This window comes from Hippichthys cyanospilos, chromosome 21 (assembly GCF_059441005.1).
Source record: "Hippichthys cyanospilos isolate Australia breed blue-spotted pipefish chromosome 21, RoL_Hcya_1.0, whole genome shotgun sequence".
Lineage (NCBI taxonomy): Eukaryota > Metazoa > Chordata > Actinopteri > Syngnathiformes > Syngnathidae > Hippichthys > Hippichthys cyanospilos.
In genome coordinates this window covers 1,120,036-1,144,704 of record NC_142389.1, presented here as the reverse complement: position 1 = coordinate 1,144,704, position 24,669 = coordinate 1,120,036, and the positions used below count along the sequence as shown (strand labels likewise).

Sequence of the window (24,669 nt, the reverse complement as noted above, 5' to 3'; positions counted from 1 at the left end):
GCATGCAAGGGCATTTTATATATTGATTGATTTTGCTCTTTTCGTGATCTTTTTTGAAAAAAGTGACAAACTTTACCTTTAGCAAACACGGCTGTTCCTCAACAGCGGCGCCAGCACGTTTATTCCGGCAGGCGCACCGGCTGTCGGGCCGGCTTTTCGAGCGGTTCTACCGGTTGCGCTCGTCAGGTGACGAGGGATGGGCAGGCCGCGCTCTGCCCCCCCTCCCGCGCCCGCAGTCCGAGATAAAGAAGGAAGTGTAGGGATGCGGTCGGACCGGTTCTCTCTTTCAGCTGGCCGCTCTCCTGGCGCGGAGGGAGCTAAACCAGGGGACTGGATGTCTTTTTTGCTCTCTCCGGGGGGCTTCTGATGTTGAGCGGCGTCACGTCGGGAAGGAAGCCCGGGGCACGATGGGCTCGGACGAAACGTACAATTTTGTCTTTAAAGGTGAGCCGTCGTTGACCTTTTGAATGGCTGTGATTGAACTGGATGCTAATCCGTTGACGTGGCCGTAGCGTTGAAATGTGTGTGAAAGGAATGTGAGATTTTGCCCTTTTGGAGACCTGATGCTGTAATTGGCATTTGTTCATTGTGGTTGAACGCACAAATGCAAAACAATTAGCCTTTGAGTGTTTCTATTTATTATTTTTTTTGTCTATTTTTGAAGCTAGCGTACAACAAGATAGCAAATGATTGAAGGGCTAGCACACAGTAAGAGCTAATGCTTAAATTCTGCTGCAAAATTTAGTCTGTTGTCTCAAAAAGTCACGAGTTTAACATGAATTTATTCAAAATTATTCAAAGTTCTTAGCTGGCTGATTTAACCCTTGTGCACACACTTTGCAAGCTTTACACATTGTTGCATTTCTAGAAAAGCATAATGGCAAGTAACAACCAAATATAACAAAAAGTGCAAGAGTTTGTTACATTCTTGAGCAACAAACCAACAAAAAGTCTGCATGTAATCTCAAGGGCCATTTAATTAGAAAAAAAATATTTTGCGGGAATTTAAATATATATTTATTGAAAAACATTTAAAAGCTGGAGGATTTTACAGTAAAGAAGAAAAATTGTCAAAAAAAACTTTCAATTTACACAAATTTAAAAAAGATTATTTTTTATTTTAGCCTAAAATTATGCAACACTAGATAAATTATGAGAAGAAAAAACATTTTGTACTTAAATTACTAAAAATTATAAGCATTCGCAAAGTATTCAAAACAACAAAAATTCATTTTTTGCTTTACATATTAAAACGGAATTAAAAAGTACTTGTATTGTTAAATCTAAATTTTGTGAAATATTTCTCCCAAAACGCTGAATTAGAAGTGAGACTTGACCAACCATCTCTGCTTGTAGCGCCCTCTGTGGCTCAACGATGTAACTGCAGTAGCTGACCCACAATTGGAAGGCTTGTTTTTGACTTTGGTATTTTGTGCAGTGGTTTTGATCGGCGAGTCCGGCGTGGGAAAGAGCAACCTGTTGACGCGCTTCACCAAGAACGAGTTCAACCACGACAGCCGCACCACCATCGGCGTGGAGTTCAGCACGCGCACCGTCCAGCTTGAAAACTGCACCATCAAGATGCAAGTGTGGGACACGGCCGGCCTGGAGCGATACCGCGCCATTACCTCAGCGTAAGCGCGTGTACACTCGCACATAAAAATACTGAACGATTCAGCTTTGATTTAGTTCTTTATTTTTGCGCAGGTACTACCGCGGCGCGGTGGGCGCCCTTCTGGTGTACGACATCAGCAAGCACCTGACCTACGAGAGCGCCGAGCGCTGGCTCAAAGAGCTGTACGACCACGCCGACCCGCACATCGTGGTCATGCTGGTGGGTAACAAGAAGGACCTGGAGGAACTCCGCACCGTGCCCGCCGAGGAGGCCCGGGCTTTTGCGGGTACGTTTCGGTACTTCTTTTTTTTTTCTGTCTGAAGCAGTCTAACAGCCTGTTAAAACTCGGTCTGGTTCAGCCACTAATGAAGGCTCGTCATTTTACATCTGAGGACTCATGGCAATATATAAGGGCGGTTTAGGCAAAAACTCTTCATGGTTCTAACAAGCAGTGCGCTTGTGGCTGCGAGTGACAGTTACACGCTGGGGATGGGGGTGAGGAGGGTTGTGAGCGGATGCATGAGTAAATGACTGTGAGACAACACGGGCTGAGGCTGGCCCTTTAAGAAAAGTTGCAATGGGGAAATGGGGAGGGTGGGGGTGGCGCTCGGGGCCGCAGGGACAGTTAGCGGCCGCTCGCCACGCTCTGATGCACTGCGTGTTGTATGTTGTAAAAGAAAATAAAAACCTTTATACTGCAGTGAGGAGTTTACTCGGCATGTGAAAGAAGAAGATAAAAGCCTTATATATGGTCATTTTTTGTGTATAAAACGCTCACTATAGATGGTCATTTTTTTCCGATAAAGCGCCTTACTAAACATGGTTGTTTTTTGCAAAAATAAAAACCTTACTACATACGGTTAAAAAAAAAAAAATACAATACAGAACGAAAAAAAAAACCCTCAATTGTCCCCCCCGATCCAGAGAGCAAAGGTCTGATGTTCATGGAGACGTCTGCGTTGGACTCCAGCAACGTGGAGGCAGCCTTCATCGACGTTCTGACGGGTACGTGCTGCTCGTCTTACCATCTCACCTCTTTTTTTGCCCCCTCATTTCTTTTTTTGCCCCCCCTCGCAGCGATCCATCGCAAGGTCGCCAGCCGGGAGGTGACGCGGGGCTCCATCAGCGCCGTGACGCTTTCGGGGGCGGTCGGGACCACCAGCGAGGCGCAAGAGGAGCGAAGGCGTTGCTGCAAGAGCTCGTAACAAAAAACAAAAACAAAAAAAAACCTTTTCTTCGGCCGGCACTTTTTGTTTTGAATGATAGTGGCGCCTTGACTTGCGACTTTCAACTGCCAATTGTCTGCCAAGCTCTTGCTTGAAAAATACAAAGATGGTGCTCCCTTCTGGATTTTTTGTCCACGGCATTACACAGAAAAAAAAAAAAAAAACAATCGGCGAATTAGTATTTTGAAATTGAAAAAAGAAAAACTCATAAGTGAAGTTGCTACTGTAATTATAAAGACAACATACACTTGTTAAGCGACATTGAATAGTTTTGTAAAAGAAATAACTGGCAATCATTTGGAATAAATGATTTAAATACGTGAATATTCTTTATTCTTATTCTTTCCCCAAGTCAAAATGTGTAGTTTATTCGGAAAAAAAAAGTACATTTTCTAAAGTGTGAGAGGCAATATAAATGTTCACCCATTATTGTGACTTAATAGTGTGTGACGGAAATTACAATGATTACCAGCATTCTTGACAGTAAAATAACATTTATCCATATTCAAATTCTTTTTTTTTTTGAAAATGACATAATTACAGACAATTTTTCCCTGTCAAAATGTAAAGCACCATCTGTCAAGACACAAGGGGATGTAGTGCCGGTTCTTGACCTTTAGATGGCAGTATTTTCCTCACAATCTTGCAATCACTACAGGCGCTGCAATTTTTGCTTTGACCTGCTACAGATCGATAAATATATGCATATGTGTGTATCCGATTATAGTTTTAGTCTTCTAAAATATTCCTTCTTCTAATGTCACGGACAGGAAATATTTTTCAAGTTTTTTAGCTAGTGGCTAATACGGCGGGCCACTTCCTGGGTTGCCGTGGCAACTGCAGCGTTAGCTGAGAGCCGGCGATCAGGTGACGCCGCCGGAGGAAGACGAGGCGTGAAGTTGCCTCAGGGGGATCGCATTGCGACCTCCGAGAGGCAACGCAAAACCACTTAGAGGAAAAAAAAAATACGCGGAACTATTTCATTAAGACACACACACACACACACACACACACACTTGTCTAAGTTAATTACATGAAGCGAATGTGGCCGCATCTGTTCACAAAATTTAATAGGTGTTTTTTTTTTTATTCAACTTCAGGTTATTTATATAAAATTTCCTATTTTAATGCATATTTGGTTATTTTACTTTAAATGTGAATTAAATTTTGATTTAGTTTGAGTTCAATTTTGGATTTATATTTTCTCATCTTATTTGCAACTTGAAGTAAAAATTTTAAGTAGTCTTAATATTTTTAAGATTTTTTTAAAATAAAAAATACATTTGTAAATAATTTTACAACAATTTAGTCTTTATTTTTTATTGTATTTCCCACTTAATTAAAAATGTGAATTATAAACTCAGCTGCATTTTATATTCACCTTTTTAATTCAAAACGTATTAAACTATATTGGAATTTCAAATAAGTGTTTTTTACCTTAATTTATATACATTTTGATTTAAATTTCAATGCAATAATTCAAATATTTCTTTTTTTTAATGGATGTTACTGTTGCTTTTTCATTTGGTTGTCATTATTTTTTCCCCATCAAAAATAATTGTATTTTTTAATTTGATGTGTTTACCAAACTTTTGTTGATTTATAGTTTTAAATCCCCCCCCCAGCTCAGTTAAATTGTATTTTTGTCTTTGGTAGTTAAAATTTGATATCCTGAATTGTCAAGCATTGTCCAAGGAGCGACACTTGATCCACTTTTCAGGTGATTTAAACGAGCCTGGCTACGATTGCGTTTCAAAAAGCGCTTTCGTGGGAGGCGGGGGGGCGGGGGGGGGGGGGGGGGGGCACTCCAGGAGATGAGATAAGATGATGAAGAGGAGGAGGATGCAGCCGAGCCGAGGAAGCATCGAGGACGCAAACGCACGGCAGCATGAATTTGGGTGAGTACAAAACATTTCTTCCTTTCGGAGAGTCGCCGGTTGTGTTGCCATGACGACGCGTGTGCTATTTTTCTGTAACATGACTTTGTTTATTCTTGAAAATGCCCACTCAAGTCTAGTAATATAGGGAATTCATTTTTCTTTCATAAACATCGCCAACTAGTGGCAGCTCATGCTTATTACAGTTTTCTCCCACTAAAATGATCAAATATTTTTTCTATGCAACCCCATTAGTTTCAGCGCAGCATTATAATAATATTGCATTTGTGTAAAATTAATCAAGCAGTAAAATAATTGTAGTGGAGAAAATGTTTTAGTTGACTTCCCTTTTGAGTTCAATTTCTTTTGTATTCATAATACAAACGTCGCCAACTAATGGCCTGGCCTGCTTATTACAACTTTTTTTTAACGTGGAATATAAAAAGTGTGCAAAATAAAAGAATACTGTATCAAAACTTTAGCTGTTAAGTTACACTTTTAACTTATTGTTTCCATCGTCACGTATGTGGAAAAAGTTGAGGTTCAAATGTGTTTGCAAAACGCAAAATGAAATCTTTTACCTTCCTCTTTCAGAGTCGCGCGAGGCGACTGGAAAAGAGCCGCGAGACGACGACAAAGGCAAGATTGCGCTCTACTGCTCGCTCTGCAAAGTGGCCGTCAACTCGCCCTCGCAACTGCAAGCTCACAACAGCGGTGAGTGACCGCAGGGGTGCGCGCCCAGTAAAAAAAAAAACAAAAAAGCTAAGCATACCGTAAAGGGAAATCGCGTGGTCTCAAAAGTGTTCACGCGCTGTAAAAAAGCCTTGCAGTTGCTTCTGTAAATCATGTGTTTACCCTGAAATGCCCAGCCAACTGCGAATGGAAATCGCACGCTTGCGAATGTATTCGCACCCTGTAAAAAAGCCAAAGCAACTGTAAATCGTGTGCGCACCCAGCGTAAAAGCCAAAGAAAGTCAAGATGCGCTTTTCAACGTATGCCCGTGTCGAGGTGCCAAGCACAAGACCATGCTGGAGGCACAGAGCGGCCACGGCGCCATCCAGGCCTTCCCCAGAGTCGGCGTCAGCAAGGCCAAAACCGCCACGCCCTCGGACCTCCGGGACAAAACCTTCCGATGCCACATCTGCGACGTGCACGTCAACTCGGACACGCAACTCAAACAGGTGGCGGGTCCAACGAGGCCGCATATGCGCTTGTGCTCACGTTTTCATAGCTACATGTAAAGTTATGAGCATCACTGAAGGTGTTTTGTACTGATTTTTTTTAAACTCTGTTTTCAAACTAATCTTCGAGTTTCAAACTAGGTTTACTGTTTCTAAGTAGAGTTTTGCGGTTGCCTTGCTTGCAGCACATCAGCAGCCGGCGGCACAAGGATCGAGCGGCGGGCAAACGGACCAAGCCCAAATTCAACCCGTATGCGCCGGTACGGCAGCACAGCACCCAGCCTGTCAATCGCCGCCAACTTTCATTCTATTTTTTAACAGACAGTTTAAAAGGAGAGAATATTATCGGATGTCTTGACTTCCCGTTTGAAACGGTCCGCTGCTGCACTTTTGCAGAAGAACCACGACCGGCTCAAACCGGCGCCGGAGGCCTCGTCTGTCCCGCAAGGTCACATGGCGGCCGGCATCTCGTCGCTGCAGTCCTTCGCCCTCCATCCTGCCGCCAACGCCGGCCCCACCCTGTTTGGTAGTTTGCCCCTCCCACAGGCGCTTGCTCATCCGCCGCTTGTGTTTCCTCACTACTGAATAAAGTTTTGTGGTGATTGTGATTTGCAGCATTTTCAAGCTCGCTTTTGTGCAGTTTTTTAAATTTACATTTTTCTATTAGTATACTGTAGACATTCATTTGTTAATGTTTGTTAATTTTTAGATATTTTTTTAATTTTACATTATTTCATTTTAGTTTTTAATATTTAAGTTGTTATAAAATGTGTACTCTACGTAGGGTTCATGTTTTACTACATTTCTATACTTACAATACGTTTGTATATAAATGAAAGTACACGTAAAAATATTCTTTTGAAGACGGTTGTATTTGGAGTTGGAGGCGGGGTCAATTGGAATACTGTACTAACAGTTGTGTATTTATTAATGACATTCAACATTAGCTCACACTTGCATATTTCGGAAGTCTGTGAGCATATCATAACTCCACGCTCACCAGTCTCACAGTATTATTGTTCCCCCTGGAATCCCTTTTTTCCAACCACAGTTCCGTGAGGAATTATGTCTGACCCAATACACTTTTACACAAATGCGGGGCTTAAAGGAATAAAAACATAACAAAAGAAGATGTTTTATGGAAAAAAAAAATAATACTACAAAAAGAAATATTTCGCTCTCAGTTTGTTCCGGAAGTGACGCAAATTTCAGTCGCAGCCAATCAGCCATGGTGGCACGAATTTCGAACTTTGTTTTTCGAAAAGAGAGAAAAGGAAGCAGCGACCATCTTTCGAAGAATCCGCAACTAAAAAAAACGTTTCTCTGTCTACAGGATAAAACACGCATTTTTTTGTCCAACCAAGCACTAACGTGCGTGGATAGGAACAACTTTCTGGTAGGTATTCGTGCGAATTTGGCTGTTTTGAAGGCCGTTTGTTCTCAAGCTAACGCGAAAGCTAACTGACGTCCGTGCGGCCATTTTGAGCCAATTTGTGTTTTGTTGGAGGATTTTCAGCTTATCTTTTGTCTCTCTCTCTCTCTCTTTGCTTAGGAGCCATGGTATGGGAACGGGTTGCGAAAAAGAAAAGCCTGGATGAAATTAAGGATAAATTGCGGGAGGAGCGCAACAAGCGACTGGCCCGGGTCGCGCGGCGCTGCAAGGGGACGACAACGTCCGGCGTCGCTCACAAAAGCGCAAGTAACAACTCCAAATCAAATAAAGCTTTCTTGTCATGTGCACCGTGCAGAAACAAGTTTATATGTACAATTAAATTCTTGCTTGCTGTCCACGCGAATTCCGTATCAACGAGAACAAAATCAAAAGGTAACTTTAAGGTATCAAAATTAAGACAAAACTATGCAAGCAACACACAATTACCAGAGCAGGGTAGGGAGATAAACTACAGGTACATACAAATAATGTGAATAATATAAAATGTACAGATGTTTCCAAGGAATGTGCAAGTATGAATAGTGCAAAAAGTCAGGAATAAGGTGCGTGTTCTTGGCAGCTTTTTATTAGTTCTTGCTACCTTTAATTTTAGTGGGTCTGGAAAATAAGCTGTTGAGTCCTGACAGCTGTGCAAACAATGCAAGACGCATCAACATCAAGATAAATTGAATTAAATTAGTGCAGTAACTGATAACATCTAGTTTGGCATGCTGTCAATTTCATTTAGATTGATTTATTGAACATATAATCCATATATATATATATAATATATCTATATATAATATAAATATATAATATATTATATATAATATAAATAATATATATAATGTTATTCACTTTGACCTAGTCTTTTTGAAGTTGCCTTAATCGCATGAATATTTTCTTCGGACCATCTTTAAGCACAAACATGAGTTGCAGATTGGCACATTGTAGCCATTAAAGCCTTTGTATGCGGTCCTCGTCTTTGTCATCAGGCGGCCTGGCGCCGAGCGGCCTCCTGGCATCGCTGCAGCGAAACAACATTGAGCTGGCCTTGGCGCTGCAGGCCGAGAAGCAGAACATGAAGCAGGCCAACGCCGTCATTCTCCAGCTAAAGATTCAGCAGCAGAACCTCCTCATGCGTCTGCTGCAGCTTCAGAAGAAGCTCCAGCAGCAGCAGCAGCAGCAGCAGCAGGCGGCCCTCGCCACATCCTCGCCGCTGGTAAGCGTGGCATAAAGAGCGCCGTCATAACGGCGTCTGAACGCGCGCTCTTTGAATTCAGGCTCAAGAATCGGAGGTGCCCGGCCAAGCGGATGTCCGCTCGCCAAGGTATGCTTTTCCCGTGTTGGGTGCCTTCTTCGTCCTTGTTTGCATGTGTGATTTGACTTCTTTAACCCTGCACAGGAGAGAACGGCTGGCCGAGGTCAAGTGCGACGTCTCCCCCATTTGTGCAGGTACACACAATCACATCCCCGTTCAAGCAAATAGCTTTAGTCACTGTAAGTGACAGTGTGCATCAAAGAAAGAAAAGTATCGTTTAAAGTTGAAATTATGTCACAGATTTTAATAGGATTTTGCGTCTAATGAAAAAAAAATACACTGTATTTTTCCGACTATAAGCAGTAACTTTTTTCTTACAATTTAAGCTCTGCGGTTTATAGTTCGATGTGGCTCATTGAAGATAGGACGGATGGAAAAAAAACCTCAAATATACCATTTTCTGGTTAAATTTCAGATTTTTTATTTATTTTTTTGCTATATTTTAGCTGGTGCTTCTTATAGGCCACTTTTTTCATGTATTTTCTGTGCGCCCACTCTATGTCCACCTGTGACTGCTTGTCCACCAAGCTGCTAAAGCCCGCTTGCCTCCGCCTCCCACGGCGATCACGAGGCAACAACCCGCCGTCGGAGGACAGAAGAGCAGAAGGCGCTCGGACCGCGTGCGCTCCATCAGTGAGGTGAACTCGGGGGCGCCGCTCGCAGAGGAAACCCCCAAGATCCGCCGAGAACCCCGGGAAGCGGAAGACCGCCTCGGCGGGCGGGAGTCTAAGCGTGCCAAGCTTGCCAAAGCGGAGGCGGCGGCCCGCAAGCCCTCCGCGCGAGCCCCCCTCAAGAAACCCTGGGAGAACCCCAAGCGCCGGGTTCGCCCCAAGTCCCGGGAGTGCCGCCGCGGCCGGCCGCCGCCCGCCCAGCGGCTCAACGCCTCGCTGGGCTGCAACGACACTTTTGACTTTGACTGCGAGGAGGCCGTCCACCTCACGCCCTTCAAGGCCAAGCCGGACCACCCGGAGGAGCCCGACTCGCCGGAACCCCGTTCGCCGCCGACCTCCGAGTCGGACGACGACGTCTACCTGCCCAAGAAGAAGGCCAGGAGGGGGCGCCTCTCCCCGGAGACCGCCCGAAGAGGACGGCCTTCCGACACAAAATCGGGTCGGCGTCCGCATAAATACGCTGCCCCTGAACATTTGTGGATATTCATGAGTGCGCCTACGTTTTCCAGAACACGAGTGGTGGCAGAGGGATGCCGAAGCCGACCTGAAAATTGAGGCGGACGCTCCCGGCCCGGTAAACCGCCAGCAAGGTCGGTCCGTCATTCCGCGCGCTTTGTCGCTTTGATGCTCAGCGGTTTTGTGCTGTCCTCAGATTTACATTTTCATGCCATTCTATTTTCTTTGCGTGCGGTCTTACATCATGTAGCCCCCCCCACCCCCACCGTGTAACGTTCATTTACGTGCATAGATGCGCACTCGATGAAGTCAGCTGACGTGTCATTTTTGTCAACAGCACCTCTTAGGCCGGAAACGGGGGACGCCTCGCCCCGCGTCACCTCGGCGGCAGAGGTGGACGCCGCGAGCATTAAGGACGTCCTCGGCCATTTCGGGGGCTCCCTCTGCCAAAGTCGGCCTCCTTCTCCACAAAGCGGCGGCTCCCCCGAGCACAAGAAACGTACGCGGACATTTCCGAGAGCGCCCGCGGGGCGTTGGCGCCGGCCTCATTTTGCCGTCGCGTCTCCCCAGGTGGTTTTGGTCGGATGCCGGGGCGCGGCGCCCTCAGCCTGAGCGACGTGACCAATCTGTCGCCCGCAGCCCGCCGCTTCTCCCGCCCCGCCTCGGAATCGCTCGGCTCGGCCGCGCCGGCGACGTCCCGCACCCGCCGGCGCGCCCCGGTCGACTACAAGGAACCTTCGCTGAACGGGTATGATGTTTTTTATCCCACCTCTCCCTCTCTCGCAACAATACCGGCTTTTTTTTTTCCCTGAAAAATAGGACCACGTGTCTTCAAAATTGGATTTTGTAAGGGCTTTTTTTTGTTTTAAATGACCGTGTAGTATAGATGTATAGATGTGAAGAGGTGATGGCCATGTCAAGTAAGCCCCCCCCCCAACAAATGGCTTTGTTTACTCCGTTTTTACTGCCAGTGGTAGATGAAGTCTAGGGCACAAAGATCAACATTTACCAAGATGTACATCACCCATCACTTCTTTTGTCGAATGATCAGGAAAAACAAAAGTTTTATTTTCCATCTCTTTATTAAAAAACGATGCAGTATTTCAAATCGACGGCGCGATAACACCCCCCCCTCCAAAGTAGAAGCCAAAGCTGTGTTTACATGGAGGACTACAAAAATAGAAGAGTGTTTACTTTCGAGAAGTTGCGTGAAATCGTGAGATATAAACGACGTCGTTTCCAAAGGCGATCCGATTTGATACCTTTTGTCGGAAAGCCGAAAGGAGGCCACGTACTGACGCCCGCTTTTCTGGACAGGAAACTCCGGCGCGGGGACAAGCACACGGATTTGCAATTCCTCCGGCCCGGCTCGCCCATTTTCAAGAGCAGGTTGCTAGGCCGTAGGTCCCGAACGTCCAAAATGGACAAATACAACGAGCCCCTCGTCCGATGACCCCATCAGGTCACTTGATAGAAAAGCCCAAGCGCGGCAAAATACATACATGAGGTTGTTTTAAAGCAACCATAAAGTCAAAGATCATTTGATTGCAGATTTTTTTGGGGTATGTTTCTCACAGAAATAGTCTAAGTTCGGTTGTCACCAAACATTTTGTTGATTGTTTTATTTTCTTTTTTTAACATTTCTATCATTTTCCATTGTTGACTCTATGAAAATGCTCAATAAAGCTGACACTCTTCACACTTGCTTTGCATCCCGTCTATAAAAGCCATTAATAGCGCGCGCTACAAAGCAGCCGTACAAAGGGCGCCTCTTAGAAAAACCTTCGTCCCGATACAAAACCGAAACAAAAACCACACGGTATTGCACAGTATAAAGTCGTCCAACGTACGCTAGGAGAAAATAAATTAAGACTGAATGGGGTCGGTTAGAGAGCGGAGCGGAAAGCAAAAAGTGCAAATGTTGGCGAGCGCCAAGCGGGCGGGGCCGAGCTCTACTTTTCCATCAGCCCCGCCTCCTTGATCTTGCTGTAGAAGAACTTCTCCAGCAGGTTGGCGCACTTGAAGTACTCGCTCTCGGGCGCGTTGTACTCCCGGCAGTTGGTGAACACGCGCTGCATGTCGGCCAGGAACAGCTTGCGGGTGGTGTAGTAGCCGCTCCTCAGACGCTCGCTCATCGTCTTCAGGTCTGGGGAGGGGGAAGGGAAGGGGGAAGGGAAGGGGGGGCTGCTGAGCGTCTCGTTGATTCCAAAAGTGAAGCAAAAATTTTGAAGAACCTAAAGCCCCTTTGAGCTTTTTTCAACACAACAAGATTGTCGTTTTTTGTGTAAAAACGCCTACTATCGTATTTTGCCAAAAAAACCTTAGTGTTGACTTTCTTTAGAGCCTTACTATACACTGTTGATTTTTGCAAAAAAAGCCGTATTATAGAATGCCGGTTTTGCGGAAAAAAAACCTCTTCCTAAACAAAGTCACTCTATGGGGAAAAGAGTCCTTTTTTTTTATTGTGGGAAAAAAAAAGTCTTCCTATTCATGTGGGTTTGTTGATCTGCGACCTACCCATGGGGAAGCGTATGACCTGGTAGTATCCCGGCGCCTCGCTCTTCTTGACGGGCTCCATGAAGGGCCAAGCGTTCTGGTGCGTCTGGCGGCGAAGGGCGCGCCGGTGAGCATTATTCACGCGCGCGGGCCAAGGAGTCCCGCGGGCCCAATCACCTTGACGTGCTGCAGGATGCCCTTGAGCGCGCCGTACAGCTGCTCGGGGTCCTTGCCGTCCTTCCTGCGGCGGGGGGGGGGGCCAGAGTTAGCGCCCGCTCGCAAAACGGCCCGGCGCCCGCCCGCCCCACTCACCCTTTGGTCGGCGGCCTCCAGCCCGTCTCACCTGGGAAGGGGGGAGGAGGGGGTGAGAAGGGAAGAGGGGCAAAATACGGCCGGCGGCGGCGACGCACGGATGCCGGGGATGCTCTCGATGGGGATCTGCCGGACGCCGTCCTTGAAGCAGGAGAGGCCCGGGTAGACCTTGCGGATCTGCACCTGCTTCCTCTCGATCAGTTTCTTGATGATCTGAAAACGGAAGCGACGGGTGCCGGCTCGCAAACGTTCGCTTCAAACGCTCGCCCTACCGTGAATCCCAAACCCAAACCCTAGTCCGGAACCCAACTTTGCGACCTCTGCCTGGACCGATTTGATCGGCTCGCGATCGTGTAAAATCCTGCCGTAACCTTACTTGAGTTTCAACCCATTTTTGGAAAGCCTAATTTGAAACCCTAAACCTTCCCGTATTCTCCGCAGGATAAGCCGCACCGTTTTATAAGGCGCGCCTTCAATGAATGGCCTATTTTAAAAGTGTTTTCACATATATGGTGCGCCGCATTATCAGGTTATCAGTAGTGGCTGCAGTTTCGTTACGCAGCCACTAGAAGGAGCTGCGCTAGAGGGAACGTCAACAAAACAATGGTTCACCTCCTTCTGCTTCTTGATGATGACGGAGAAGTCTGTGTAGGGGATGCTGGGGTTGAGCTCGCAGCCCATCAGCGTGGCCCCCTCGTAGTCCTTGATGTAGCCCACGTACTTGGCCCGGGCCACCTTGATGTCCTTGGAGAAGCCCTGCCGCCAGGGGGCGTCAGTGGAGCGGCGGGCGCGGCGTGCACGGCGTGCACGGCGGGCGGCCTACCTGCTTCTTGAAGTATCCGATGGCGTACTCGTCGGCGTAGGTGAGGAAATTGAGGACGTGGTGCTTGATGTGGTACTCCTTCAGGTGGTTCATCAGGTGCGTGCCGTAGCCCTGACAAGACCATTTTTTTTTTGGTTTAAATGAAACCATGAAAAAAAATGCTTCTTTACGGTGAAAAAAAAAGTTTTTTCTTAAAAAACGACCATGTATAGTCAGATGTTTTTTTTGCCCTCAAAAAACAACCATGTATACTAAGGGTTTAAAAAAAAAAGGACCACGTATATTATATTTTTTTGCAAAAAACGACCATGTTTAGTTAGGCTTTTCTTTCTTACACACAAACTTCCGTATTGATTGCAATAAGCTGTCAATTGAGAGCCATTTTGAAAAATCTTTTTGGCAAAAAATCGGAATAAATTGGGTTTGAAATGAGTGAAAATGACATTTTGGCTGCTAGTTGATTCAAATTTGCTTGGAAATAAATAACGTTTCTGATTGGAAGTATTTTTTCCACTCAGCAAGTCGACCGCGTTGCCCCGCGTGCCAAGTTTTTGCCACGTTTTCGTCATTCACTTTATCATTTATTTGAATTTATGATTAATATCGACCATAATGTCCACAGTCATACAATCGTGCGGCCATCCGAAACAAAACGAGGATCCAATTTACCTTGACCTGCTCGTTGGACGTGACGGCGCAGAAAACGATTTCGGTGAAGCCCTGAGAAGGAAACATCCGGAAGCAGATCCCGCCGATCACGCGGCCGTCCTTGACCAGCGACAGCGTCTTGTGCTTCCTGCCCAACGGGACCGAGGTCGGATGCGGGCGGCAGGGAGGGCGGTTCGGCGGGCCACTCACGGGTCAAAAACCAGGCGCGTGATGTACTCCTTGGGCATGCGAGGCAGCTGGTGCGAGAAGACGTTCTGGAGGCCCACCAGCCACATGAGGATCCTCCTGTTGGGCTTCTGGTTCAGCGAGTTGCCGATGACGTGGAACTCGATCACGCCCCGCCGCTCCTCCAGCCGGGCCGCCTCGTCCCGGGCCGAGTGGGCCGACAGCAGGCCGGTCTGGGGAGACCCACCGCCCGCCCCCCCGGAAAAAGGAGAATTTTGTTTCAAAATTGACAGCTAGCACGCTATACATTAGGAATCGACGCCATTTCGCACTGGTAAATAATATATTAGGGTGAGAAAAGAGGAGGCTTTGTCATGAAAACGTGGGAGACGTTGCCCCCTGCTGGTCGGATGACAAAGTGCTTGATTTGATATATACGGTAGCTGGCTTTTTACATGTAAATATCGCAGAGGATCAGCGCAATTAATCGTGGCAGCCAATTTCGCGATCGCGATTTAAATTCGATTAATTGTGCAGCCCTACATTGCGTTTTTTTTTGGGGGGGAGGGGGCAAGCTCACCTCTGGGACGGCGGCAGGGTCGGCGATGGTGGCCATGACCTCGTTGATGAGCTCCATGGGGATGTCGCCTAACACCCGGGGCCTCTTGTTCTCCTCTTGGGGGAGGGGCTCAGAGGACTTGCGTTTCTCACCCAACGCTACAAAAAAAAACAGACAAAAATAAACGTGCAACGCGGCAAAAAACAAACGAAAACTAGAGCTGCAAGCAGCTATAAAGGGCCCTCGCAGACCTGTGCACGTTGGGGTATGAACAGGTCGGGGTATGAACAAGGACTATGAATGATGAAAAATTTGTTGTAGATCACTTCAGTGCAGGACTTTTACCAAATATGTAAAATTTAGACAAGGTGGGACAATGTGGGTGGAGTTACTGCAGCTTTTATTGTTCCAATTTTGTTACTTTCAATGCCATATAGGCCACACCCACTGTGGAAACATCGTACTGATTTGTGGAGGGCATAAGGCATGGCCACTGGCTTTTCAGAAAACATTTAAGGGATATCGCTTCAAGGGGCTCAGCAGAGTAAATAAAAACATTAAGGATTTGCTATGTTTTTTGCTGCCACTAGGTGGCGCTCGTACTATGATAAAAAATAGGCTTGTAGGTGTGTTTCACATTGGACTCCCATCCCATATACGAAGTTTGAAAAATATCAGATCGTCTAGGTACAATTACAGCAACTTTTACCGTTTTCGCGAGACATCGGATTTTGAGTTGGCATAGAGGCCACGCTCTTAATTGAAAAGTCATAAAAGTTGAGAACCTTAAGGTTTCAATGTGTCATAGCTTTTCTGACCATTTTTGAGTTCATTTAGTCAAACAGGCATTTCACAGTACATAAAAGTATAATAAATGAGATTTTTGTCCGCCACTGGGTGGCGCTGTAAATGATTTGAAAGCTTATCACATAGCTGTATTATTGCATGACTTTTAAAGGCCCAGGAAAGTTTCAGATGGTTTGAAGCTGTCATAGCTCAGTTATTAAGATTTTTGTCACTCTTGGCGAAGGAAGTATTAAACATAATTTGAAGCTCCGCCCCCATCTTTTATGTCAAGAGATCTTCACGATATTTGGACTATGTGTGCCCCTCAGTTGGATAATGATTCATGCCAAAGTTGAAGGTAATGGGGTGAATCGTTTAAGAGAAAAAGGCACTAGTTTGAGACCAGCTAATGTCTAAGAATGGGACAAAACTGCACATTAAAAAAATTCATAACAATTTTTCTGTACATCCTTGCACATCACTTCTATTGACTTTTTTGTAGGTCTTACAGTCCTTCATTGGCATACAAAGTTTCATAGCTGTAGGTCAAACCAAACAGGATTGACTGTAATCATTCGACTAATTACATTTTTTGCAGCCACTAGGTGGCGCTAGCTTAAAACTGGAATATATTTTTGTCGATATGTTCAGGAGAATATTTTCATCCAATATGAGAAATTGTGAGAAGATCAGATCATCTGGGTCAAATTACAACAACTTTTACTGGACAGATAAAGCTTCGGAATGAAAATGGTCGTAGAGGCCACGCCCATTATCGAAAATGCGTAAAATTTGGTGGAGGTCAGCAGGGCTGTCTAGAGGCTTTTCAGACTCAATTTCAGCGATATTACTTCAAAGGGCTCAGCTAAACACATAAAAACGTATAAAAAATGCTATATTTTTGGCTGCCATTAGGTGGCGCTCGCACTATAAAAAAAAATACGTTGATAGGTGTATTCCGCATTGGAAAGCCATCAAATATATGAAGTTTAGACAAGATAAGACCATCTGGGACCAAACACAGCAACTTTGTTCGTTTTGGCGAGACATCAGACTGACATTTTTGTTTGCCACTAGATGGCCTTATAAGCAATTGAAGATTTTTTTAAACACTTGTGTTAAGGGCTTGAGTCTCCATGTGTCTGTGAAGTTTCAGATTTTTCTAAGCTTGTAAAGCTGAGTTATAAAGATTTGTTTCACATGTGGCAAAGTAATCATCAAAGGCATAATATGAAGCCCCGCCCCCAACATATTTGATGGCGGATCATCACAAAAATTCGAACAATTGTGCCTCACAGTCAGATAAAACATCACAGCAAATTTGAAGTCGATCGGGTCAAGCGTTTGGGAATAAAAAAGAGCAGTTCGGGACCTGCAAATGAGCAAAAACGGGCCAAAAGTGCACATTCAAAAATTCATAACTCTCTTTGTGTACATCTGAGCACATGGCTCGCGCTGACTTTTTTGTAGGGCTCGAGATCCTACATAAGGCTACAAATTTTTGGAGCTCTAGGTCAAACGGGCCGGGAGTGAGAGGCTATTTTCCACTCATAAGGCCATTTTGGGGCCAATTACAGCCACTTTTTTCGTTTTGGCGAGTCATCTGACTTTGAGGTGGCGTGCAGACTACGCCCATTATCGAAAAGTCATAAAATTTTGAAACCTTAATATTCCATGTCTTATTGATATTCTGACCAATTTGCATTTGTTTTACTCAAACAGACTGAGCACAATACATGAAAGTGTAAAAAATGACATTTTAATCAACCACTAGACGGCGCTAGTAGGTATTTTAAAAAACTTTTTTTAAAGGTGTTAAAGACATAAGTTTCCATGTGTCTATGAAGTTTTAGATTTTTTTAAGCTAGTACATCAAAGTTATTAAGGTTTTTGTCCCTCTTGGCGAAGGAAAAATTGAACACATAATTTGAAGCCACGCCCCTATCATATATGTCAGCAGATCTGCACCAAATTTTGCCCACTTGTGCCCCTATGTGTGAATATGGACCACAGCAAATTTGAAGGCGATTGAGTAAAGCGTTTAGGAGAAACAAGGAGCAGTTTGGGACCTGCAAACGTGCAAAAATGGGCCAAAAATGCACATTCAAAAATTCATAACTCTTTTTCTGTACATCTGAGCACATGGCTCACGCTGACTTTTTTGTAGGTCTCTAGGTCCTACATATGCCTAAAAATTTTCGTAGCTCTAGGTCAAACGGGCCGGGACCAGGTGCACTTTTTCGACCTTAGGTGGCGCTGCAGAGCCATTTTTTTTGCATTGTTTTGGGAAACACAAAAATATCCAATTTTTCACCGGGCCCGACAAATGTGCAAATTTTGGTGACTTTTCGTGCATGTTTAGGCCCTCAAAAATGGAAAAGCGCTGCACAGTAAATAATAATAATAATAATAATAATAATAATAATAATAATAATAATAATAATAATCTGGAGAAAAACAAGAGGGCTCTCGCAGCGGTAGCTGCTCGGGCCCTAATAATAATAATAATAATAATAATAATAATCTGGAGAAAAACAAGAGGGCTCTCGCAGCGGTAGCTGCTCGGGCCCTAATAATAACTAGAGCTGCAAGCAGCTATAAAGGGCCCTCGCAGACCTGTGCACGTTGTGGTATGAACAGGTCGGGGTATGAACAAGGACTATGAATGATGAAAAAGTAGTTGTAGATCCCTTCAGTGCAGGACTCTTACCAAATATGTAAAATTTAGACAAGGTGGGACAATGTGTGTGGAGTTACTGCAGCTTTTATTGTTCCAATTTTGTGACTTTCAATGCCATATAGGCCACACCCACTGTCGAAACATTGTACTGATTTGTGGGGGGCATAAGGCATGGCCACTGGCTTTTCAGAAAACATTTAGGGGTTTCACTTCAAGGGGCTCAGCAGAGTACATAAAAACATTAAGGATTTGCTATATTTTTTGCTGCCACTAGGTGGCGCTCGTACTATGATAAAAAATAGGCTTGTAGGTGTGTTTCACATTGGACTCCCATCCCATATATGAAGTTCTGCAAACATCAGATCATCTAGGTCCAATTACAGCAACTTTTACCGTTTTGGGGAGACATCAGACTTTGAGTTTGCATAGAGGCCACGCCCTTTAATGAAAAGTCATAAAAGTTGAGAACCTTAATATTCCAATGTGTCATAGCTTTTATGACCATTTTTGAGTTCATTTAGTCAAACAGGCATTTCACAGTACATAAAAGTATAAAAAATGAGATTTTTGTCCGCCACTGGGTGGCGCTGTAAATGATTTGAAAGTTTATCACATAGCTGTATTATTGCATTACTTTTAAAGGCCCAGGAAAGTTTCAGATGGTTTGAAGCTGTCATAGCTGAGTTATTAAGATTTTTGTCACTCTTGGCAAAGGAAGTATTAAACATAATTTGAAGCTCCGCCCCCATCTTTTATGTCTAGAGATCTTCACGATATTTGGACTATGTGTGCCCCTCAGTTGGATAATGATTCATGCCAAAGTTGAAGGTAATGGGGTGAATCGTTTAAGAGAAAAAGGCACTAGTTTGAGACCAGCTAATTTCTAAGAATGGGACAAAACTGCACATTAAAAAAATTCATAACAATTTTTCTGTACATCCTAGCACATCACTTCTTTTGACTTTTTTGTAGGTCTTGCAGTCCTTCATTTGCCTACAAAGTTTCATAGCCGTAGGTCAAACCAAACAGGATTGACTGTAATCTTTCGACTAATGACATTTTTTGCAGCCACTAGGTGGCGCTAGCTTTAAACTGGAATATATTTTTGTCGATATGTTCAGGAGAATATTTTCATCCAATGTGTGAAATTGTGAGAAGATCAGATCATCTGGGTCAAATTACAGCAACTTTTACTGGACAGATAAAGCTTCGGAATGAAAATGGTCGTAGAGGCCACGCCCATTATCGAAACTTCGTAAAATTTGGTGGAGGTCAGCAGGGCTGTCTAGAGGCTTAGCAGACCTAATTTCAGCGATATTAGATCAAAGGGCTCAGCTAAACACATAAAAACGTTTAAAAAATGCTATATTTTTGGCTGCCACTAGGTGGCGCTCGCACTATAACAAAAAATACGTTGTTAGGTGTATTCCACATTGGAAACCCATCAAATATATGAAGTTTAGAAAAGATAAGACCATCTGGGACCAAACACAGCAACTTTTTTCGTTTTGGCGAGACATCAGACTGACATTTTTGTTTGCCACTAGATGGCCTTATAAGCAATTGAATATTTTTTTAAACACTTGTGTTAAAGGCTTGAGTCTCCATGTGTCTGTGAAGTTTCAGTTTTTTCTAAGCTTGTAAAGCTGAGTTATAAAGGTTTGTTTCACATGTGGCAAAGTAATCATCAAAGGCATAATATAAAGCCCCGCCCCCAACATATTTGATGGCGGATCATCACAAAAATTTGAACAATTGTGCCTCACAGTCAGATAAAACATCACAGCAAATTTGAAGTCGATCGGGTCAAGCGTTTGGGAGAAAAAAGGAGCAGTTCGGGACCTGCAAATGAGCAAAAACGGGCCAAAAGTGCACATTCAAAAATTCATAACTCTCTTTCTGTACATCTGAGCACATGGCTCGCGCTGACTTTTTTGTAGGGCTCGAGGTGCTGCATAAGGCTACAAATTTTTGGAGCTCTAGGTCAAACGGGCCGGGAGTGAGAGGCTATTTTCCACTCATAAGGCCATTTTGGGGCCAATTACAGCCACTTTTTTCGTTTTGGCGAGTCATCTGACTTTGAGGTGGCGTGCAGACTACGCCCATTATCGAAATGTCGTAAAATTTTAAAACCTTAATATTCCATGTCTTAATGATATTCTGACCAATTTTCACTTGTTTTACTCAAACAGACTGAGCACAATACATGAAAGTGTAAAAATTTACATTTTAATCAACCACTAGGCGGCGCTAGTAGGTATTGAAAAAAACTTTTTTCAAATGTGTTAAAGACATAAGTTTTCATGTGTCTATGAAGTTTTAGATTTTTTTAAGCTAGTACATCAAAGTTATTAAGGTTTATGTCACTCTTGGCGAAGGAAAAATTGAACACATAATTTGAAGCCACGCCCCTATCATATATGTCAGCGGATCTGCACCAAATTTTGCCCACTTGTGCCCCTATGTGTGAATATGGACCACAGCAAATTTGAAGGCGATTGAGTAAAGCATTTAGGAGAAACAAGGAGCAGTTTGGGACCTGCAAACGTGCAAAAATGGGCCAAAAGTGCACATTCAAAAAATCATAACTCTTTTTCTGTACATCTGAGCACATGGCTCGCGCTGACTTTTTTGTAGGTCTCTAGGTCCTACATATGCCTAAAAATTTTCGTAGCTCTAGGTCAAACGGGCCGGGACCAGGTGCACTTTTTGGACCTTAGGTGGCGCTGCAGAGCCATTTTTTTTGCATTGTTTTGGGAAACACAAAAATATCCAATTTTTCACCGGGCCCGACAAATGTGCAAATTTTGGTGACTTTTCGTGCATGTTTAGGCCCTCAAAAATGGAAAAGCGCTGCACAGTAAATAATAATAATAATAATAATAATAATAATAATAATAATAATAATCTGGAGAAAAACAAGAGGGCTCTCGCAGCGGTAGCTGCTCGGGCCCTAATAATCTGGAGAAAAACAAGAGGGCTCTCGCAGCGGTAGCTGCTCGGGCCCTAAAAATCACGCAAAGCGATAACACGTCGGGCAAAAAGTTGGGATTCTCATAGCGTACCGAGACTGGGCTCGGCGACCGTCGACGTTTTGCGGACGGGACTGACGGCGCCGCTCGAGGCCTCCGTCGAGGACGCCGGGCTGACGCTGTAGTACAGGGGCCTGGCCACCGGGGGCGCACTGACAACTACAAAGAAAACAGGGGAAATTGCGTTTGGAGCTTCCATTTCATCACCGAACCTTCATGCACTCGTTTATTTATTTGGTTGCCGACACTTAGTGACTCGTATACGCCGACTTAACATCTTCTATGCATTATTTTCAACGGAGATACAAACATCCTACCTCTACTAATTGCTGACTTGCATGCAATGGACGTTTACTCATTGGAAAATGGAACCTTTTACTGGGCACCGCTTCTTAAGGAGTGAGTTTGTGTTGCGTGAGGTCTTACCGGTATGAACAGGAATTTGGCCCCCAGGGGCCCCCGCCAAGAAGTCCTGGTTCCAGATAGGGGAGCTGTAGCTGTAGACCTCCTCCTCCAGCATGGACAGGAACCTGCGAAAAGGAGGCGGCGTGGGCAAAGGAGCGGCGCCACACGTGGGGCGGGGGTCGGAGGCGGGGGGGCGGGCGGGGCCCCACTTGGGAAAGTGGCTGATGATGAGCGTCCTCTTCTCCGGCGGCAGCTTGTCCTTCTCCTGGCGGGCCTGCTCCAGCAGCTGCTTGCGCATGACGGGGAAGACGGAGCGCAGCAGCGTGCGCCCGAAGATCTGCGTGCTCTGGAAGCGCCGCAGGCTGTCGCAGAACTGCGGCACCTTGCAGAAGCACAGCCACCTAAACAACCCCCCCCCAAAAAAAAACACAAATGGAAGTCACCAAAGATAGAAGTAGATTGGAATTTTTTTTACGTCTTATGAGCTATCGCCACTCACCTGGTGTAATTGACCTTGTATGCGTCCGTGTCGTCGTTGGGGAGTCTCTGCCGCCTATGCGAGGGTGTCTCCAGCTGCCAGAAATTGATCTGCTTGAGGAACATCTTGGCCAGCTCCGCCATGGTCTGATGCTCTTTGGACGGCAGGTGGCTGAATTTGTACTGCACAAAGTTGTTGACGCCCTGGCGGCGCAGGGGACGGAAGGTGAGAAAAAGCGGGACGGCGGCCGATCGGACGGCCGGGGTCACGTGACTTACCTGCTCCATGCTGGGGCTCTCGAAGGGCGGGCTCTCCTGCGCTTCCAGCGTGGGCTTGCCCATCTGGAGGATGCATTTCCTCAGGAGCTGTCGGGGAAACGCCCCATGGAAATTCTCACTTTTGTTGTTGTTGTTACTTTAGTGCGCTTACCTTTTTTGTTGTTATTTTAGCGCGCTTACCTTGAAGAGCGAAAAGTAGACCTGCTTGGTGTCTGCGTCTTCCTCCTTGTGCACGCACGTGTACAAGTATTCCACGTCCAGCACCATGCCCAGCAGACGGTTGATCTCGTCTTCAGGCACTCGCTCCAAGTGGCTCACGTGATCCCCTGCCGCACCCCCCCCCCAAAAAAGTCAGGTTACGTGTTTCTGCTCGGGGCCGCGCCAAGGGGGGACGCACCCAAAGCGTGCGAGCAGCTCCGGCAGGGCTCGCGCAGGTTGCCCGCCCCGACGGGTTGCTGCTGCTCGCCGCGAGGAGGCGTGGCCGGACGGTTCCGACTCTTCCAGCCGTTGCACTTGCACGCGCCCTCCGCCTGAGCATAAACACGCAAAACATGACAGAAACATGACAAATAGTCATATGCATACAGATAGAAGTTCGCTCTCTGAAAATTTCTCATACTTGCGCAAAAAAAAAAAAAACATGTTTTCACTGATTAAAAAGTAACAGGTTGCCAGTAAAGAAGCAACGTAAGATGGCGTGCATCGAGATCAGTGTTGCCAGGCGGAAGAAGCCTAGTGCGCTTGCGCGCAGAAAAACAACAAACCCCGCCCCCCTTCGTCTTGCCAGCAGCTGTCACCCGTCAAAACAAAAGGCCGTGCCTGCAAAAAAAAAAAAAAAAAACAGTTCGGAATACTCCAAATGTGTATTTTGCAGGCGAAAGCGGAAGCGCCGGAAGGCAGTCCGGCTAGGAAGTCCTCCGAAAAGCCTTTTTGGCCAATGTTTACGCTCGCTTCCCTTGAGCGTACGGCCAAGCCTGCAAAGGCCCGCGTCGGGAACTCTCCAACAAGCACAACATTTGCCTGTTTTTTGTATCCTATTTGCAGAAAAAGCGCATGCAAACGTGCGAAGCGTCAATGGCTTCCGTACAACTGCACGAAAAGCGAGTGACGAATCGATAAGGGTAACCTGGCGTTTACCTTGCACGACGAATAGACGCCGAGCTTCTCCAGCTTCCTGTGGCGAGGCGACGAGCGGAGCTGCGCCTTCTTGCCGCTCGTCCCCCGCAAGGGGCCTCCGACTCCTCCTCCTCCTCCTGCTCCGGCGGAACCCTCGGCGCCGCCGGGGCCCGGAGCGGCCGGAGCCGAGCCCGCGGCGCCGATGGCCGGCGAGCCCTGCTCAATCCCCGCGCTGTCGGCCATGGTGCCTGCCCCTGTCAGGGGGAGGCGGGCGGGCGTGCGAGCGAGCGAGCGAGCCGCCGCCCCCTCTTTACCCCCTCCCCCCTCCGGTGCTAGCCGCCGGGAAGCGAGCGCGTCTCTCGGCGACGTCCGTCCGCGCTAGTCCGCCAGCGGAGGAGCAGAAGACATGGCGCTCGTCGCTCAGGTCTTTTCCATGTCGAGGGTGCGCTGCCGTTCTCCGCCGCCGGGGGGCGTGCGGCGATCATCCACCTCGGCCTCGCTTACTTTGGACAAACGGCCCAAGGTCATGACTCCATTTTATGCTACCGTTTTAGCCCCTCGGGGAAATTTGGACCCAACTCGGGTTTATTAGTGTGTGATTGGTCATGTGACGTTTGCAATTCGAGACGTGATTGGTCGCTGAGCAACCGTGAGCAGGTTTGGTATTTGTATACAGAATATTTTGCGGGTTTTACCAATTTTTAAATTACTGAATATTATTAACTCGTTACATAATGGAACAGTAGCTCGTTTTTTCCGCAGTTGCTTTTACTCTGGGGAAAAATACTATCGAAAAATTAAAAGGGTAAATTCCGCATTTGTGCTAAGAAATGGTTTAATATTTCCAAGGAAAAAAAGTGCATCATTTTCTTAAGAAAAACGTTGATCTTTTTTAAGTTGAAAAGGGAGAATATGACATTACAGTTGGACTTGAATGAGAATCTACAACAATGAGGTCATATTGTCTCGAACAAAATGTGGCAATGCATTATTTTGTATGAACAAATATAAGTGAAAATAAGCATTTATGTTGTATGCGACAATTACAATCATGAAGCAATGGCCGAAAATGTGTTTTGCTTGAACAGGA

General features: G+C 45.7%; 4 protein-coding genes across 6 annotated transcripts; 3 read left to right on the top strand and 1 right to left on the bottom strand.

The window, feature by feature from the left end:
- Positions 1-255: 255 nt before the first annotated feature.
- Positions 256-3,165, top strand: LOC148406028 (ras-related protein Rab-25-like). The gene is made up of 5 exons (XM_088405425.1): positions 256-444; positions 1,439-1,634; positions 1,708-1,901; positions 2,540-2,620; positions 2,693-3,165. The coding sequence occupies exons 1-5, from the start codon at positions 408-410 to the stop codon at positions 2,818-2,820; spliced, it is 636 nt and encodes a 211-aa protein (XP_088261551.1). The 5' UTR covers positions 256-407; the 3' UTR covers positions 2,821-3,165.
- A 1,469-nt stretch (positions 3,166-4,634) lies between these two features.
- LOC148406027 (zinc finger protein 385D-like) lies at positions 4,635-6,524 on the top strand. Of its 2 annotated transcripts, XM_088405424.1 has the most exons (5): positions 4,635-4,739; positions 5,313-5,432; positions 5,728-5,900; positions 6,086-6,160; positions 6,297-6,524. In XM_088405424.1, exons 1-5 carry the CDS (start codon positions 4,730-4,732, stop codon positions 6,483-6,485), a joined length of 567 nt encoding a protein of 188 aa, XP_088261550.1. In that variant the 5' UTR covers positions 4,635-4,729; the 3' UTR covers positions 6,486-6,524. The 2 variants fall into 2 exon arrangements, with proteins under 2 accessions (XP_088261550.1, XP_088261548.1); XM_088405422.1 differs by having other exon boundaries at positions 6,086-6,524.
- Positions 6,525-7,061: 537 nt separating this feature from the next.
- Positions 7,062-11,572, top strand: sgo1 (shugoshin 1). Its single transcript, XM_088405419.1, has 10 exons — positions 7,062-7,296; positions 7,453-7,599; positions 8,328-8,554; positions 8,616-8,662; positions 8,738-8,787; positions 9,182-9,763; positions 9,834-9,914; positions 10,118-10,279; positions 10,351-10,528; positions 11,098-11,572. The coding sequence occupies exons 2-10, from the start codon at positions 7,458-7,460 to the stop codon at positions 11,231-11,233; spliced, it is 1,605 nt and encodes a 534-aa protein (XP_088261545.1). The 5' UTR covers positions 7,062-7,296; positions 7,453-7,457; the 3' UTR covers positions 11,234-11,572.
- On the bottom strand, positions 11,370-24,059 carry kat2b (K(lysine) acetyltransferase 2B). 2 transcript variants are annotated; one of them, XM_088405417.1, is made up of 18 exons: positions 23,601-24,056; positions 22,861-22,993; positions 22,644-22,789; positions 22,464-22,550; positions 22,207-22,388; positions 21,917-22,108; positions 21,729-21,832; positions 21,336-21,461; positions 14,826-14,962; positions 14,270-14,478; positions 14,081-14,207; positions 13,412-13,522; positions 13,201-13,344; positions 12,687-12,801; positions 12,589-12,619; positions 12,454-12,517; positions 12,298-12,382; positions 11,370-11,926 (listed from the first exon to the last, which is right to left on the bottom strand). In XM_088405417.1, exons 1-18 carry the CDS (start codon positions 23,820-23,822, stop codon positions 11,733-11,735), a joined length of 2,409 nt encoding a protein of 802 aa, XP_088261543.1. In that variant the 5' UTR covers positions 23,823-24,056; the 3' UTR covers positions 11,370-11,732. The 2 variants fall into 2 exon arrangements, with proteins under 2 accessions (XP_088261543.1, XP_088261544.1); XM_088405418.1 differs by lacking the exon at positions 21,336-21,461 and having other exon boundaries at positions 23,601-24,059.
- Between the last annotated feature and the right edge of the window lie 610 nt (positions 24,060-24,669).

Bases quoted from the DNA above. Each gene is read 5' to 3' on its own strand.
- LOC148406028 (XM_088405425.1), top strand. From the start codon at position 408: ATGGGCTCGGACGAAACGTACAATTTTGTCTTTAAAG. The intron at 1,902-2,539 runs GTACGTTTCGGT...CCCCCGATCCAG, and splicing joins GGAGGCCCGGGCTTTTGCGG to AGAGCAAAGGTCTGATGTTC. The intron at 2,621-2,692 runs GTACGTGCTGCT...CCCCCCTCGCAG, and splicing joins CTTCATCGACGTTCTGACGG to CGATCCATCGCAAGGTCGCC.
- LOC148406027 (XM_088405422.1), top strand. The intron at 5,433-5,727 runs GTGAGTGACCGC...GCCCGTGTCGAG, and splicing joins ACTGCAAGCTCACAACAGCG to GTGCCAAGCACAAGACCATG. The intron at 5,901-6,085 runs GTGGCGGGTCCA...CCTTGCTTGCAG, and splicing joins CGGACACGCAACTCAAACAG to CACATCAGCAGCCGGCGGCA.
- sgo1 (XM_088405419.1), top strand. From the start codon at position 7,458: ATGGTATGGGAACGGGTTGCGAAAAAGAAAAGCCTGGATGAAATTAAG. The intron at 8,663-8,737 runs GTATGCTTTTCC...AACCCTGCACAG, and splicing joins GCGGATGTCCGCTCGCCAAG to GAGAGAACGGCTGGCCGAGG. The intron at 9,915-10,117 runs GTCGGTCCGTCA...TTTTGTCAACAG, and splicing joins CCCGGTAAACCGCCAGCAAG to CACCTCTTAGGCCGGAAACG.
- kat2b (XM_088405417.1), bottom strand. From the start codon at position 23,822: ATGGCCGACAGCGCGGGGATTGAGCAGGGCTCGCCGGCCATCGGCGCC. The intron at 14,963-21,335 runs GTACGCTATGAG...TTTTTTTTGTAG, and splicing joins GGTCGCCGAGCCCAGTCTCG to CGTTGGGTGAGAAACGCAAG. The intron at 13,345-13,411 runs GTAGGCCGCCCG...CCCTGGCGGCAG, and splicing joins TCGGATACTTCAAGAAGCAG to GGCTTCTCCAAGGACATCAA.